Consider the following 15,037-nt stretch of genomic DNA (forward strand, 5'->3'; position numbering starts at 1 on the left):
CAAAGATAAATCTTTAAAAAATACTATGGAAACAAACATAAAATAAAGAATATTACATTGTCCTATCATAAAATGTTTGACCTGCCCCAAAAAAGACTCAGCATTTGATTTGCTCTTTTTGAGGTTAAAACTATTAACTAAAATTATAATTTGATTTCTGTGACATATAAAACAAATAATATAAATTTTCATTTTACTAAGATAAAGTCCCATTAAACCTCCCCTTCCATTTCATTGAAATTTTGTGCCTCTTTTAAACTGGATCCATTTTCAGTGGTCTTTTTCCAGAACCACTTATCCTCAAATAACAAAGATTATATATAAATCAATTCTATCTCAAGGTAGAAGATGAATTTGTATCTGCCAAATCACCTCGTACAGAGGACAAAAAGAAACAAGTCCCAGCACTAAGCTCTGGAAGACTCACATCCATGAAATAACAAGAAACATGACTTGAAGTCAATACACTGTCAGGCACAAATTCAATCAAATGGAAGCAGCAAACAGATTCCAAAACCAACAAGAAGTATTTTAAATGGTCCTGTAGCACTGTATTTTTCCATGTAAAAAGGTAATAAAGAAATGTCTAATTTCTTTCTGTGTCTCTTTACTCTCTAAAACACAATATTTATCTTGAATCTCATTTATCCCAACACCTTCATGTATTAATAATTCCTTCTCTTATCTTTTATCGTAATAGTGTTTTCCATATTTGAGAGATCAATTCCAAACAGGCATATCAAGGACTTAAAGCTGAATTAATGACAACGTAATGTTTCTTGATACTCCCTTGTCAAAATACTTCAGTATAGCTCCAAAGGCTACAGTTATCATTACAACACAATCAATCAACCAACACACAGACAGAGAATGATCCTGTTCTATGAAATGAATCAGCGACTCTGATTAAACAGCTAATAAACTTCTCTTCCAAGGCATATTAATCAGTGCCCCACAATCACCTTCACTAGACTATCTTGTAGAATGTTCTGAATGTTGCATAACTTATATGACTGAGATATAATAAATTATACGACTGAGATATAATAAATTATACTAATAAAAGCCATAACTTCAAAAATGAACAAATAAAATATACACTATAGATTTTCTGTGGTGGCAGTTACTACATAAATGCTGACAAAAACCTAATTTCGATAATCAACTTACTTTTAAAAGACAAGCAGGAAAACAAACTTAATCCAAAGAATTTGCCAAATTTGTATCTGAGTGGATATAATAGCACGTAGTAAGGAATATAAGCTTTAGAATCAAGCTGCCTGTTTTCAGATCTAAATGTTGTCACCTGTTAGTTATAAGAACTCGGGTACGTTAAATAGCCTTCATTTTTAAAATCTGTTCAATGGAGAGTATAGCATCTCAGCCAACTGTGGAGATGATTATAACTCATTGTATGTGATTATAACGCATACAATGGAGAGTCAGTATTTCCCCAAAAAGAAATTGGAGGACTGGCAGTCAAGATCCTCTGCCCTTCCCTTAGCAAATTTACCCAAGCAAGATTAGCTGAATCTTGGATTTTGATCTTCAGTCTTGAGTGTAGTCATATAAAGATGGAAAAAATTATTAGAGCCTATTCATTTTAGCTAGGGCATGGATGAGACTGTCAAATAATTTCAGCTACCTAGACACCCTTCTCAGGTCTGACACTGTAGCTTTTGTATTGACTCTGCAAGCTACCCAATCTTTTAAACTAATTTTTCTTTTAGTTTCTGTTGCTTAGAACCATATAACCCTAAGTACTATAATACCTTCAGTAGATAGATGCATGTATTAGACAAATGAGGGGAATTTTTTAAAGCTTTAAAATACCACCTCATATTTGCATAGCATTTTACAGTATTCAAAGCACTTTTACTTATTTCATTAGACTTCTGCAATAATCCGCACACTATGTAGGAGAGGTATTCTATATCATTCCCAAACAAAGGGTTAGAGTCCAGACTAAAAACCAACTCTGCTCAAAAGCCATGCTTTTCTCGCCGTCATATGTTTTGCAAACAATAAATTTCAATTGCTTGTTTACCTAAATTCAACATTCAGGAATGTAAATAATTTAGTAGAACAAAATACTAGACAGGCACATTGTGCCTAAGAGATTTTATTGTTTAAAACAAAAGCTTTCATTTGATTAACAGTGAAGTAAGTCCCCGGATAATTAAGTGAGAGAATAATCCACCTATAATAGAAACAATGCAAATTCATGGTGTATCAGACTTGGATTCCATCAAATAGAATTTTAGTTACTGAAGGAACAATGTCCTCCCTAAGGAGGCCCTGAAGGTGGTCTGCAGGAGCCTGTGGAAGGAGCTGGAGAGGGAGCTGTTTCCTAGCATGAGCCCCAGGCTCCTAACCTCAAAAACTTGTCAGGGAACTCTGCATTCTGTCATGCCACCCTACATCTGAACTTCTCCCTGTACTAACCCTAAGGCAGCCTCTCCACAGACGCACAAAGCTTCTGCAGGCTGAGCAAGGATCCCCATTAGCAAGTCAAAGACAGCTCTTCAACTCATTACAGCTTCCTCCCAGGGCCTGAATTCAGCCTGTGTGACTCTGTGTCCTTACAGAGAGTCCTATGAGAATAGCAATTTCTCCTAAACTCCCCAGAAGGGACCAGACCTTAAAACCAAGCTCACCCCCTCGATGGGGTGGTGGACTGGGGCAGGCAATGGAGTTCTTACACAAATTGCCAAACCCACTGACTGGGCCCTGCTCCAAGCTGCACTCCCTCAAAGTCCCCAAACTCCCAATCTCTATATGGCTGTCTTTCGCAATCATTGTCAAATCCTACTCAAGTAGAATTTATGTTGCCACTTCTTCTTGGAACCACTTTCTTGGAACCCAACTTTCATGTTATCTCCCCTGTGCCTCCTGGAACTCTGTAGAGTTTAAAAATGAGGGCTATTTAACTTACCCAAGTTCTTATACCTAACAAGTGGCAAAATTCTCTCTAATTTCTCTGAATACACAACAGAATTCCTTAACTCCATCCAGTTGTCTCTGTCTCAATGCCCCATTTTCTCTTGCACTCAGAATGTTGTAAAACCATGAAGCTGGTGAAGTCAGGCACCCTCGGTTGTGGGCTACATATGATATAGTTCCACCTACATTCATTCTTCCTTTGAGTAACTGGTGTATACTGTGTAAACAATATCAATAACTTTTAAGGAATCTCTCATTTCTGCAGTACACTCAATTTTTAGGATATACGCCAGGATGAAACAAAATTATGACAGATTCCATTTCCTTAGAGTGCCGAAAAAAATCTCTGAAGTTTTTGTTTTAGTAAAAGGCCTGGCACATTTCACTGACAAATTCTGCAATTTAAAGCAAGTTCAGTTTTTCTTCCAGTGTTTGAGTGACAACAGAACTCCAAAAGCAAACTTGAGTCCATTTTTCTCATTGCAGCAGGACAACAGCTCCCCAGGAAAAGAAATTATCATCATGAATCAACTGTAAAACACACAACCATTTTAGCCGCCTGAAAGAGGCAGCATTCATGCTGAATGTGAGGGCACCCCGGACACTTGAAATGGAAAGAGTTGGACAAAGAAACAGCTAGGTCAACCCCGGTTAGCATTTTAAAAGATTCATAGGAGAGAAGGGACAAACAGAAGAATTCCTTAAGGTCAATGTTTGAGGTTTCTTTGCATATCTGGGTGAACATAATTTTAGGTCCAAATGAAAAATAACATATCGAAGGTAAGAAACAAATTCATCTAAAACCTTAAAGATAAAAGCAATCCACCTTGTTTTATGTGATACAGTATTTGGCTAGGAGCATTTTCAATCTTTCCTACACTTAAAAATTTTCTTAATTGCTTACTTTATAACAAGAAAAAATTTAACCTAGTCCAAAGCTTATACTCATATAAATTAAGGCAATGTAATGACAGAATTTTAGTTCATTCTTTGCATAGTAGTAAAGTAACATAGGACTCCAACCCCATGAAATAACTGGGAATCAAAGTTACCATTAGCTGAAAACATTTTACAGATTTTGAACTATACTCTTTTTTTGGCATAAAAAACATCTCCTTAATGACTCAGGAAGCCATAACATTTTCATCTTGAATAAACCTTAAAAATAAGATCATAGCCAGTTCCTTCAGTTATAAATGAAATCAAAACAAACAGGTTAAGCAAACACCTAATTTAGAGTCTGAAAGTAATATCACAGCACACCTACTGAACTTTCCTTCCCTTCTTCACTCTCCCAGGATTCAGGCTATGTACTTATAGCCAAAGTTAAGAGAGGAACAGGATCATCACGATGCATAAATGCTAAAATATTAAAGCTTACAGCCCACATAGTATCTATCGGCTCCATCACAAACTTCTTGGATCAAGGTTAACTCAATTAACCACCACCTTAAAGATACTTTAAAATAATGATGAAAGTGAGCACTTTTCAGAATTGACTATAGTCCTCAAGTAATATCTAAGAAAATGACCATTTATGGTTCCATCCAACGCCAGTAGTTCTGCACAAGGCCTGCAACATAAAACTATCTTAAGCTCGATTGTCAAGCAACGTGAATGTACCTCCCAGCCTTCAATGTGAGACTGCCATTCCTCTAAAACTTCTAACTTCTCCATCTGTCTCTTGGCCTCGTTTATGTTGGAACAGACAGCTTTCATGGCTTGGAGGGCTTCCATCACTGCTGCATAGTCACTGTGTTTCCGTGGAGTCCGCTTCAGCAACTCCTGTTTATACACAAAAAAACAAATCGCCCTTTGATCTTCAGCTTTCTGGTACAGCAGGTTCAGACTGACCAGGAAATGAAAATTGCAAAGATCGTGAGAGCCACTTCCATAAGTGACATCACAAATTCCTCTAAGATTAAGATCAAAAACAAAAGTTTGAATCAACGAGTAAGTGTAACCCAAATGCACATTTTTGCAGTCACTTTAATTTTTCCTCAAACTTAGTTTGTTTTTTAAAATTAAATTAGGTTCCTCCTTTCGAATGGTCAAATATCTTACCGGGAGCATAAATTTTTATGTTTTTAATAATTTGACTTTTGTTCTAACAGAAGCACATCTTTATATGTTAATTTCATTTTTCTAGAGTCTTTAACGGAATAACAAATCTTTAAGTATGTCATAATTTCAAAAATAATTTAAACATCCTATTTTCTAATATTTTTGAGAAACTATAAAACTATGTCATAAACAAAGTAAAATTTTAAAATAATGTCTTATACTACAACAAGATAGTTTAAAAATTCTACAATACTCCATCATTAAAGGAACAATTTATGCTGTTTTCCCCAATTACTCAGGCTTATTCTAAGTGACGAATGAACTGCCATATACCCCTCAATAGCTTCCTTTTTTGTTTTTGGTATTTAGGGGATTTGGAGGGTCTTTTTATTTATATTTTTCCCACTCATTAAAACTAGAATAATCTTTAATCTCTTAAACATATTGAAAGCCCTTGTTAGTTGTTTAAAAGCACAAAATTAAACATCTTCACCCACTGTCTAGACAGTTGGGACCACATTGCTTTTTAATTAGTCATGTGTTTCCTTACTATGGTTGCCATCATCACGTAACTAACACAATTACAGAAATCCTGAGGCAAGTCTTGAAAAGAATTTCCTAAATTCTCAACAAACAGTGGGAAAATAATTCAGTTGTTATATTCTTTTGAGTTCTGTTATTGTTGAAAACTCTGCCATAAACTTGGACCCTAAATTCGTTATGTTCACACCTTGTTCTGCAGAGCTAACACCAGAGGAATACATATTATATTATTCCCAAGACAAGGTTTAAAAGTTATGCTGGATCACAAATCCATAAATGAGACATGCAGGCTTCTCCAGAAACTCTAAAGAGTAGAGGCACCTGTGGTGCCTCTATGTCAAGTGGTCAAGTCAGTCTGCAGGCCATAATTTGGGGTCCAATTATCTAAGGAGTTGAATATGAATTTATATAATGTGAAATAGTGAGAGAAAACCATCACTCACAATCTCTTGGCCATTACTTGCTAAGAACCCAATGTTGATTGACCAACTCAATAATTTCAAGCTCCACAAATGACATCAATGTATCTTTTCCTAACACTACAGCCTAATCCATATAATATTTTTTCTGAATAAATAAAACCACTCTAAAACAAAGAAAATCCCAGCAGAATTTTTCAGCTGATGGTACAGCAGAGACAAATATCAATGCCAATGTATCTACTACATGAGTTAACAGTTTTTTCATGTTGCTTTGTGGAGATAATCTACCAGAAAAGGGAAAGGGGGTCATCCATCCACTGCTTGAAGGGGCTCTGAACTGACCTTCTGGCTAAGAAAGGATGCATCCACGATGCTTTCTTTTGGGAGGTCAGTTCAAATACCTGAGTTCTTCCCTAATCAGAAATGAGTAATTTAGAATAACCACTTTGTCATGATGTAACCTTTTAATCTCCCTACCCCTTCTTAAATCCCCTGGGATTCCAAAATCAGGGTCAGGAATAACTGCAGTTACGAGTACACATGCAGACTGAGTCAAGTCAGAGGTCTGTAGGGATTCTCAGAAAGAAAGGAGACACATTTGCAACAATACTCCCTCTGCAGAGCTGGGGACTCCTGTGTCAGCCTCTGTGGCTTTTTATGGCTTAAGCAAGCAATGCTAGACTTTTATTTCTTTAATAAGGAACAAATATTTTCAAATAAAATTTACACAGATACCCAATTTATGGAATTGACAAGAGTTGTATTAAACTATATTTTTAGTTCAAATTCAACATTTATTTCTTAAAAAGCATATCAATAAAAATACTAGTTAATATGCCTCTAGTATTTCTGAGTATTTTGTGAAGTTTAGATGCTGAGTAGTAATTTATATATGAAAATAAATCAGAATCAAATAGATATGAATAATAATGGCTAATACTTATAAAGCACATACTATGCTAATTGATTTATATAAAATAGTTAAATTAATCATTATCATTATATAATCCTATATATATGCATATATATGTATTCAGAATACACATGCATACATACACACACATATTCCCATAGGTCTGTGCTATAATTTCATCATCATAATAATCATCATCTCTATTTCATAAATGAAAAACCAAGGCATTAAGAGGTTCGATTACATGCCCAGTAAGCACAATACTTGGGATTTAAACTCAGAGTTCATGTGCTTAACCACTATCCCAGGCTGCCCATCCTGATGTTTCATTTCCAAAAAATATAGTTTCAAAAATTGCTATCTTGACCTATTCATAGATCCCTTGCAGTAAGGGCAGTAGTTGGCACCTTACAGTATATTTTTCATAATAAAAATTGTGGTTACTATAATAAGGCAACAAACCTACAACCATTAGTAGGATGTTTTACATCTTCTAGAGGCAATGTTTTCTTAGCAATCTCATTCCACATTCTATCATTTATTGTTTCATGTGACCCACACTATTCCCTTGAATAATAATTTTAAATCCTAGTTATGCAATTATATAATTTTGACCTTAATTTCATTAGTATCACAAAGTCACCAAAGTTTAAGGAGATCAAAAATATACCAGCAGTGGATTTATTTAAAATAAAAGACCCTGCAAAATGCTATATAAACTAGTCATAATGAACTTAATGGGATCTATCTTGACGCTAATGCATTTCCTCTAAATGAAACTTAAACAAATATGTTTTATACAAAGAGCACCAAAAGCTCTTTCAGTGGCTTTTCCACTGAACATCTGTTTCCTACACTATATATAAATTTGTGACAAAATGGCCACTTTTTTCCAATACTTATGGTCTACCCTTTCTTTAGAATATCAGACTCTTTAAAATAATTTTTTAAAAAGATCATCGGCAAAATATGTAGGTACAAGGAAATGGCTACAATGAGGTAGCACATAAAATACCTTCAAAATAAGAGGGTACTTGCATATTCTTTGTATTGGTGTTACTAAATATCCTTCCAAGGGAACATCTGTGTTCTTCCGTCCTCCAAGCAGCATGCAGTTCTGGGGTGAAAATAATCAAAATTAATTACATTTTTAAAAATCTCACGCTGCGAAACTTTCTTCTACCATAAAATGCTGAAAACTAGTGAAAGCATATGTCTTCATACACTTTCTTTCTCTAAGAAGAGCATATTCAGTCACAAACACTCACAGAGAGACAAAGAGAAATACTAGTTACAGAACTGTGTTTTGAATCTGTATCTTAAAAATTAATGCACCTAGATTCTCCTGAGTATGAAGTCTGAGGAAAAAGAGATGGGAAAGAGATAGAGAGATGAATGAATGGATGGATTAATGGATGGATAAGTGGTGGATAAACAGATGATTGACACATAAATAGATAGATTGATTTTGCTTATAAAGAAAGGTATATTATGTTGTAGAAGGGCAAGTATCAAAACAGTTGGGTTCTAACTCAGGCTCTGCAACTGACAAGTGATACAACTTGGGCTGATTTCAGAATTCTAGTTTTCCTCTCCATAAATAGGGCAGGTTTTAAGCAAGTGATCTCTGAGTCACTTTTTTGCTGTCACACTGCACCAAAGACACTGGGCAGCCAGTGTCAGAGAAGGAGGTCACATAGGATCTCCACAGAGGCAAGATGAGTGAGGAAATCTCAAAATCAGGAATCAGAGTGGGGTGAAACTGAAGCAGCTTTCATTGATGATAAAGTGGTGGTCAAGAGAAAACTGACTCCGATAAAAAAAAAAAGCCTTCACCTTCATAAACAACATGCAATGAAACAGACTTGAAACTTGCCTAAACCTTCTTTCTGCAGTACCTACAACAGACAAACTATTTAATAAATATCTAACAGAGGGAGGAGAGACCCCCTCAAATATCAAACTAAGTTAGCAACTTTCATACTACAATTTTTAAAATACTGTTTCAGGTTCATTGAGAGGAGAGGCTGAGTGTTGATCAGGAAAGGATGCAAAAGGAAGACTGATAGTAGCAGAACAATTTTCCGCTGTCCTAAGCAACTGCATATCAGCCTCAATATGTGTGTCGAAGTCAGCAAAATCAGCACTCTGAATGTAACTTCACCCAGACACCTCAGAAGGCATAGCAGCAAATATATACTCTTACACAAGCATGCTCTTTGGGGGCTTCACTCCCTACTGCAATCGGGTTATCAAAATATTCTTTCAAACTATATATGGTATTTTCCCCCAGAGGAATCCTATGAAACACAACTATCTATATCTCATTATATTTTCAGTGATGTTTCCGTTCCAGTATGTTAGCATCCCTGTAAAGCAGCCATCCCCTCACCTACCTCTGGACTGAAGTGCCCTAAAATCACTCAGGGCTGTCTAGCCCACTTTTATTGCCTTGTGTATTAGTACTGTATAGATTGTGAACTCAATTCATAATACCACAGGTTGGCTACCACTTTAGACTGGCTTATGAGAGCCAGCTCCTTATACATACATGAAGAATATGTTTCCTGACCAGGTACAGTGGCTCACACCTGTAGTCCCAGCACATTGGGAGGCTGAGGTAAGAAGATCACTTGAGCCCAGGAGATTGTAGAAAAATGAGAAGTGCATCAGGAACCAAGAAGAAACATTAAGCTTACCAACATGTGTGTAACTTGGAGTCACTAAAGAAGAAAACAAAGGGTCAGAGAAATATTTCTAAAATAATGGCTAAAAACTTCCCAGATTTGGTGAAAAATTAATCTATAGATTCAAAAAGCTCAACTATAAATAAGAGATGTACAATCATCCCCATACCTAAACACATCATTGAACTATTGAAAGAAAAACACAAAGAGAAAATCTAGAAAGCAGCAAAAAAGAGAAAAATGACCCATCATATAAAATATAACAACCATACAATTATAGCACATGCCTTATCATCAGAAACAATGGAAGCCGTAAGGTAGTAGAATGACATATTCAAAGCGCTGACTGAGAAAAAAATCTATCAGTCAAAAAGTTCTATGTCCAAGTAAAACTATCCTTCAAAAATGAAGGCAAAATAAAGACACTCGCAGATTTAAAAAACAAAAAAAAAGACTGAGCAAAGTCATTGCTAGTAGAAATGACTTACAAGAAGAAGTACTAAGGGCTGAAAAGCCTAATATCAGAGTCAAATACACGGGAAGAAATAAGAGCACCAGAGATGGTAAGTGTGTACATAAATATAAAAGACTGTAGAAAAATACAGAAAGCAATAATTGTAATACTGTGTTGTGAAGTTTATAACATATATAATGTAATATATATGGCAACAATAGCACAATAGAGGAGAGATGAAATGGAACATTTTCCATTTCTACTCAGGAAATATTGTAGCCAAATTTCCCCTACATTTAACTGGAATTAGGTTAGCATTAACCTAATATGGATTTGATATGTTAAGATGCATATTGTAGTCCCTAGAGCAATCACCAAAAAAACTCCTAATAATATAGTTTAAAAATTGAGAGGAATCAAAATGGTACATAAAAAATGCTTGATTGACACAAAAGTAGGTGGTAAAACAGGAACAGAGAAACAAACAAAAAAGACATGTAGGAAAAAATAATAAAATGGCACATGTAAATACCATCATATCAATAATTACATTAAAAACAAACAAACTGAGGACCCCAGAGACTGTCAGACTGGATAAAAAGCAGACCCAACAACATGCCATCTGCTAGAGACATTTTAAAGATCATAAATAGCTTATAAGTAAAATAACAGAAAAAGGCTTGTAATCCCAGCACTTTGGGAGGCCGAGGCGGGCGGATCACGAGGTCAGGAGATCGAGACCACAGTGAAACCCCGTCTCTACTAAAAAAAATACAAAAAATTAGCCGGGCGTGGTGGCGGGCGTCTGTAGTCCCAGCTACTCGGAGAGGCTGAGGCAGGAGAATGGCGTGAACCCGGGAGGCGGAGCTTGCAGTGAGCCGAGATTGCGCCACTGCACTCCAGCCTGGGCGACAGAGCGAGACTCCGTCTCAAAAAAAAAAAAAAAAAAAAACAGAAAAAGATAAACAAACAGTAAGAGAGCTATCATAGCTATAATATTATTAGGAAAAATAGACTTTAACAGAAGAAATGCCACAGGGACAAAGAAGACCATTTCATGATGATAAACAGAAATATGAATATAACAATTATGAAGGCGTGCATATCTAACAGAGTCCCAAAATACAGCAAACAAAAATGAACAGTTAAGGGGTAAAATAGATAATTTAATTATACATGGAGATTTCAATATATCATTCTCAATAACTGAATCGTTAAACAATATGAATAATATGAATACTAATTCATAGCATTGTCAATGCATGTAATTCATAGCATTGTCAATATATATGAATATTATTCACATCATATAATATGAACTAGAAATATAATAAGTTATTCAACATAAGAAAGAACATCTAACAAAAAATCGATAGCAAACATCATACTTAATGTGGAAGGACTAAATGTTTTCCTACCGAGATCAGAAACATGGCAGGGGTGCCCGCTCTTACCACTTTTATTCAACACTATACTGAAGGTTCTAGCCAGTGCAATAAGGCAAGAAAAAAAAAATAAGTCATCCACAATGGACAGCAAGAAGTAAAATCATCTTTATTATCAGATAATTGATCCTGTACGCAAAATACCCTAGCAAGCTACAAAAGAACTACTTAGCAAATGCATAAATTTAGATCACAGGACACAAGGTCAATAAACAAAAGCCAATTAAATTTCCATATATTAGCAATGAACAATTCTAAAATGACATAAGATAATTTCAATCAGAATAGCATCAAAAGTGGAAAAACAAAGGAAAAAAAAGTAAGTACAAGGCCTGAATACAGATTTCTTACATATGAAAAAAAAAGCACAGTCATAACAGAGAAAAATGTAATAAATTAGACTTCATCAAAATTTAAAACTTCTGATTTTAAAAAGATGATATTTTAAAAACGAACAGACAAACAACACTGGGAGGAAATGTTTGCATATTATATATCTGATATAGGACTTATATCTGAAACAACAAACATTTATAGCTCAATATACAATAAACATCCCAAGTTTTAAATGGATAGAAGATTTGAATAAACATTTCACTAAAGGAGACATGAAGAGTTAATAAGCACATGAAAGCATGCTTAATGTAATTAGTCACTGGCAAAATACAAATTTAAACCACCATGAGATAGCACTACACATCCACTAGCATGGCTATAATCAGAAAAACTGAAAATGCCTAGTGTTGGACATTTTTTATTAACTTAATGTTACCAACTTTACCTACTGTTGGCAAAGATATAGGGAAACTGGAATCCTCACGCATTGCCAGTAAATATGGCACAGCCACAATGACAAATAGTTTGGCAGTTTCTTAATTAGTTAAACATGAGCTTATCATACAACACAGGTATCAATTCCACGTTTAATGTCTACCCAAAAGAATAAAAACATTATGTCCACTCAAAGACTTGAACATAAATGCTGATAACAGCATTATTTATAGGAGCCCAAACTGGATCCAGACCCAATTTTCATTAATTGGCAAATAGATAAACAAAATACAGCATATCCATACAATGGAACAGTATTTTGCAATTAAAATGAACGAAAATGGATACATTCTATAGCAAGAATGAACTTTGAAAACATTTTACTAAGTTAAGGAAGTCAGGCACAAAAGATTGCATTGTATGATTCTACTTAAATAAAATATCCAGAAAAGGCAATCTATAGGGATGAAAACAAATCAGTGTGTGCCTGGTGCTAACGGTGGGAACAGGGATAGGCTGTAAAGGGACATGGAGGTCTTTCTGAGGTGACAAAAATGATCTAAAACTGAATTTGGGGGATGGCTGTGCAACTCCACACTCTCCTAAATATCACTGAATCGCACAATTATAATCTGCTCCTCACTAGCGATTAGTTTGCCTGTGACAGCCAAAATATGCATTTGTTTGTGGCTAACCTAAAGAAATTAAACACATATTCTTGTTGTTTTTATGAAAACACAATAAAAAATGTATGTAGGAGAAAGGTTAAATTTTGCACTTATTTTCTACCACATCCACGATTTGCTTCCTTCCTATTACTGCCCTACTTACAGCTCTCTCAGCAGAAGTAAAGGACGCCCTAGGGAACTGGGGCTATAAAGCAGTGAAGAACTCTGGCAGAAGCTCCTCTCTCGCTAGGAACCTGTGGGGTCTCACAGATAATTCATAATCAACCACGAGGGGGCATTAGCAGTACTTCCCCAAACACAAGGTGATCCCAGCTCTCACTTTTATGTTCATCAAAGGACTCTTTGCTTTCTCGCCTGGGGATGCTAACAGAGGTATCCCACAGATTTTTACACCATATTGATGCTATTCCTTGGTTCTCACTGGATCTAGCAACGCATATCAACATACAGTAATACATAAATGTACACTTACCAAAAGAAATGTCCGGATTGTTCTTATTTTGTTGAGTTCAAGAAGTAATTTTTGTGCCTTCTCATGGTTACTACAATATTCATCATAGATACGAAACTTGTCTTTCTGTGAATTCATGTAAGAATAAATTAGTCATTTTATTCACCATTCTGCAATTTTAACCTACGTGATATGCATAAAGGAAATTCACTGAGTGTTGACTACGTTTTAAGAGCTATACTGCATGTATACAGCTATATATAAATTTTATTTATTTTCTCTGGCCCATGAAGAATAGCCTAAAAAGAGAGACAGACGTATATCAGTTATACTCCATCATGACGAATTCAGGTAGACAAATGAACCAAACGGTGGCAAAGCACAGAAAAGAGAGGGCTGAGCTTTGCCATAAGGATTCAATTACAGCTTTAAAAGAGGAAGAAATTACATACATATTCTTGCTGTTATTTATGAAAACTGAATAAGGAATGTATGTAGAAGAAAGGTCAATCAATCTGAGCAAGGTCCAGGTATATGAATCCGTGATTCCTAAGCAGGGAGACAGAAGAAAGTCATTTAGGTGAAGGCAAAAGCAAGTGCCAGATAATATAGAAATAGAGAAACACAGGACCCTGCAGTTCATATACACCAGTCTAGACAGTTGTGCTTAAGAGAGACACTGATAACCTGAAGAATATCTAGCAACAAGCAACTAAGAGAATGACAGACCCTGAAGACACCATATCTGAGAGGTTGTTTCAGAGAGTCATATTTGTAGGTATAGAAAAGTCAGGAAATCATGAATACTTTCAAACAGCATTATGTTGTAAAGGACTGACAGTCCTATGTAGCTCCAAATATAAAACTAGGACCTTTAGGTGGATGTCGCAAGGGCAGTGATGGGCAGATTTGGGATCGACATAGAGATTTTCTAACAGAGCTGTCACTAAAGTAGGAACAAAATAAACAGCCGTCATAGATAAATAGGAGATATTCTTTTAAAACAAGAGGATTTGTACCATCATGATCTCTAAGCTCCCTTCTATTTGTAAGATTTTCTCAAAGTGCCTTATCATCAAAAGAGTACCAATAAAAGAAAGACACAAAAAATTTATTGATCAAATGTTAGAACAAAAGTGTGCCCACTGAAATTTTAAAGGCATGCATTTATGAACATTAAATGCTACTTTATATAACCAGCAGAAAATGTATTGAATCACTTATCTCAAGAAATGATATGAGCCAGAAAAAAAAATAAACTTCAGAAATAGTTTAGCTAAATTCAGGGATGACAGATTCATAAAGTGTTACTAAGGAAATGGATGTCAGGGTGCAAGATTCCCAGGCACAGCCCTGGACTGAGATAGCAACTATTCCAGCTGGCAGAAGATTCTGATTCTTTTGATTCTTTCATGAAATAAAGCAGGCTTAAGTGAGTGGACACAAACACCCGTGGCTTCCAGCTGTGCCCAAGAAAAACACAGCTTGATCTTCCTATACCCAATGAGACTCTCCTTTTAATATAATTATTTTTATGAAATATTTTCTGACTATAAAAAGAACATAGAGCCTGCTCACTACATAAAGACAGATTTTGAAACTACTATCAAAACCTTTCTAAAAGACTAGATGGAAAATTAAAAATATACAAAATT

At 35.4% G+C, this 15,037-nt stretch overlaps 1 protein-coding gene across 1 annotated transcript in view; it reads right to left on the reverse strand.

Moving 5' to 3' along the window:
* The window catches only part of PREX2 (phosphatidylinositol-3,4,5-trisphosphate dependent Rac exchange factor 2), a 278,754-nt gene that overhangs the window by 204,520 nt on the left and 59,197 nt on the right, over nt 1-15,037 (reverse strand). The window contains exons 4-6 of the mRNA XM_032759608.2: nt 13,404-13,508; nt 7,901-8,002; nt 4,567-4,728 (exon numbers count right to left, since the gene is read on the reverse strand). Of these exons, the coding sequence (XP_032615499.1) occupies nt 4,567-4,728; nt 7,901-8,002; nt 13,404-13,508 (369 nt within the window). The remainder of the gene's footprint in view (nt 1-4,566; nt 4,729-7,900; nt 8,003-13,403; nt 13,509-15,037) is intronic.

The sequence above is a fragment of the Hylobates moloch genome, unplaced genomic scaffold, assembly GCF_009828535.3.
Source record: "Hylobates moloch isolate HMO894 unplaced genomic scaffold, HMol_V3 SCAFFOLD_9, whole genome shotgun sequence".
Taxonomy (NCBI): domain Eukaryota; kingdom Metazoa; phylum Chordata; class Mammalia; order Primates; family Hylobatidae; genus Hylobates; species Hylobates moloch.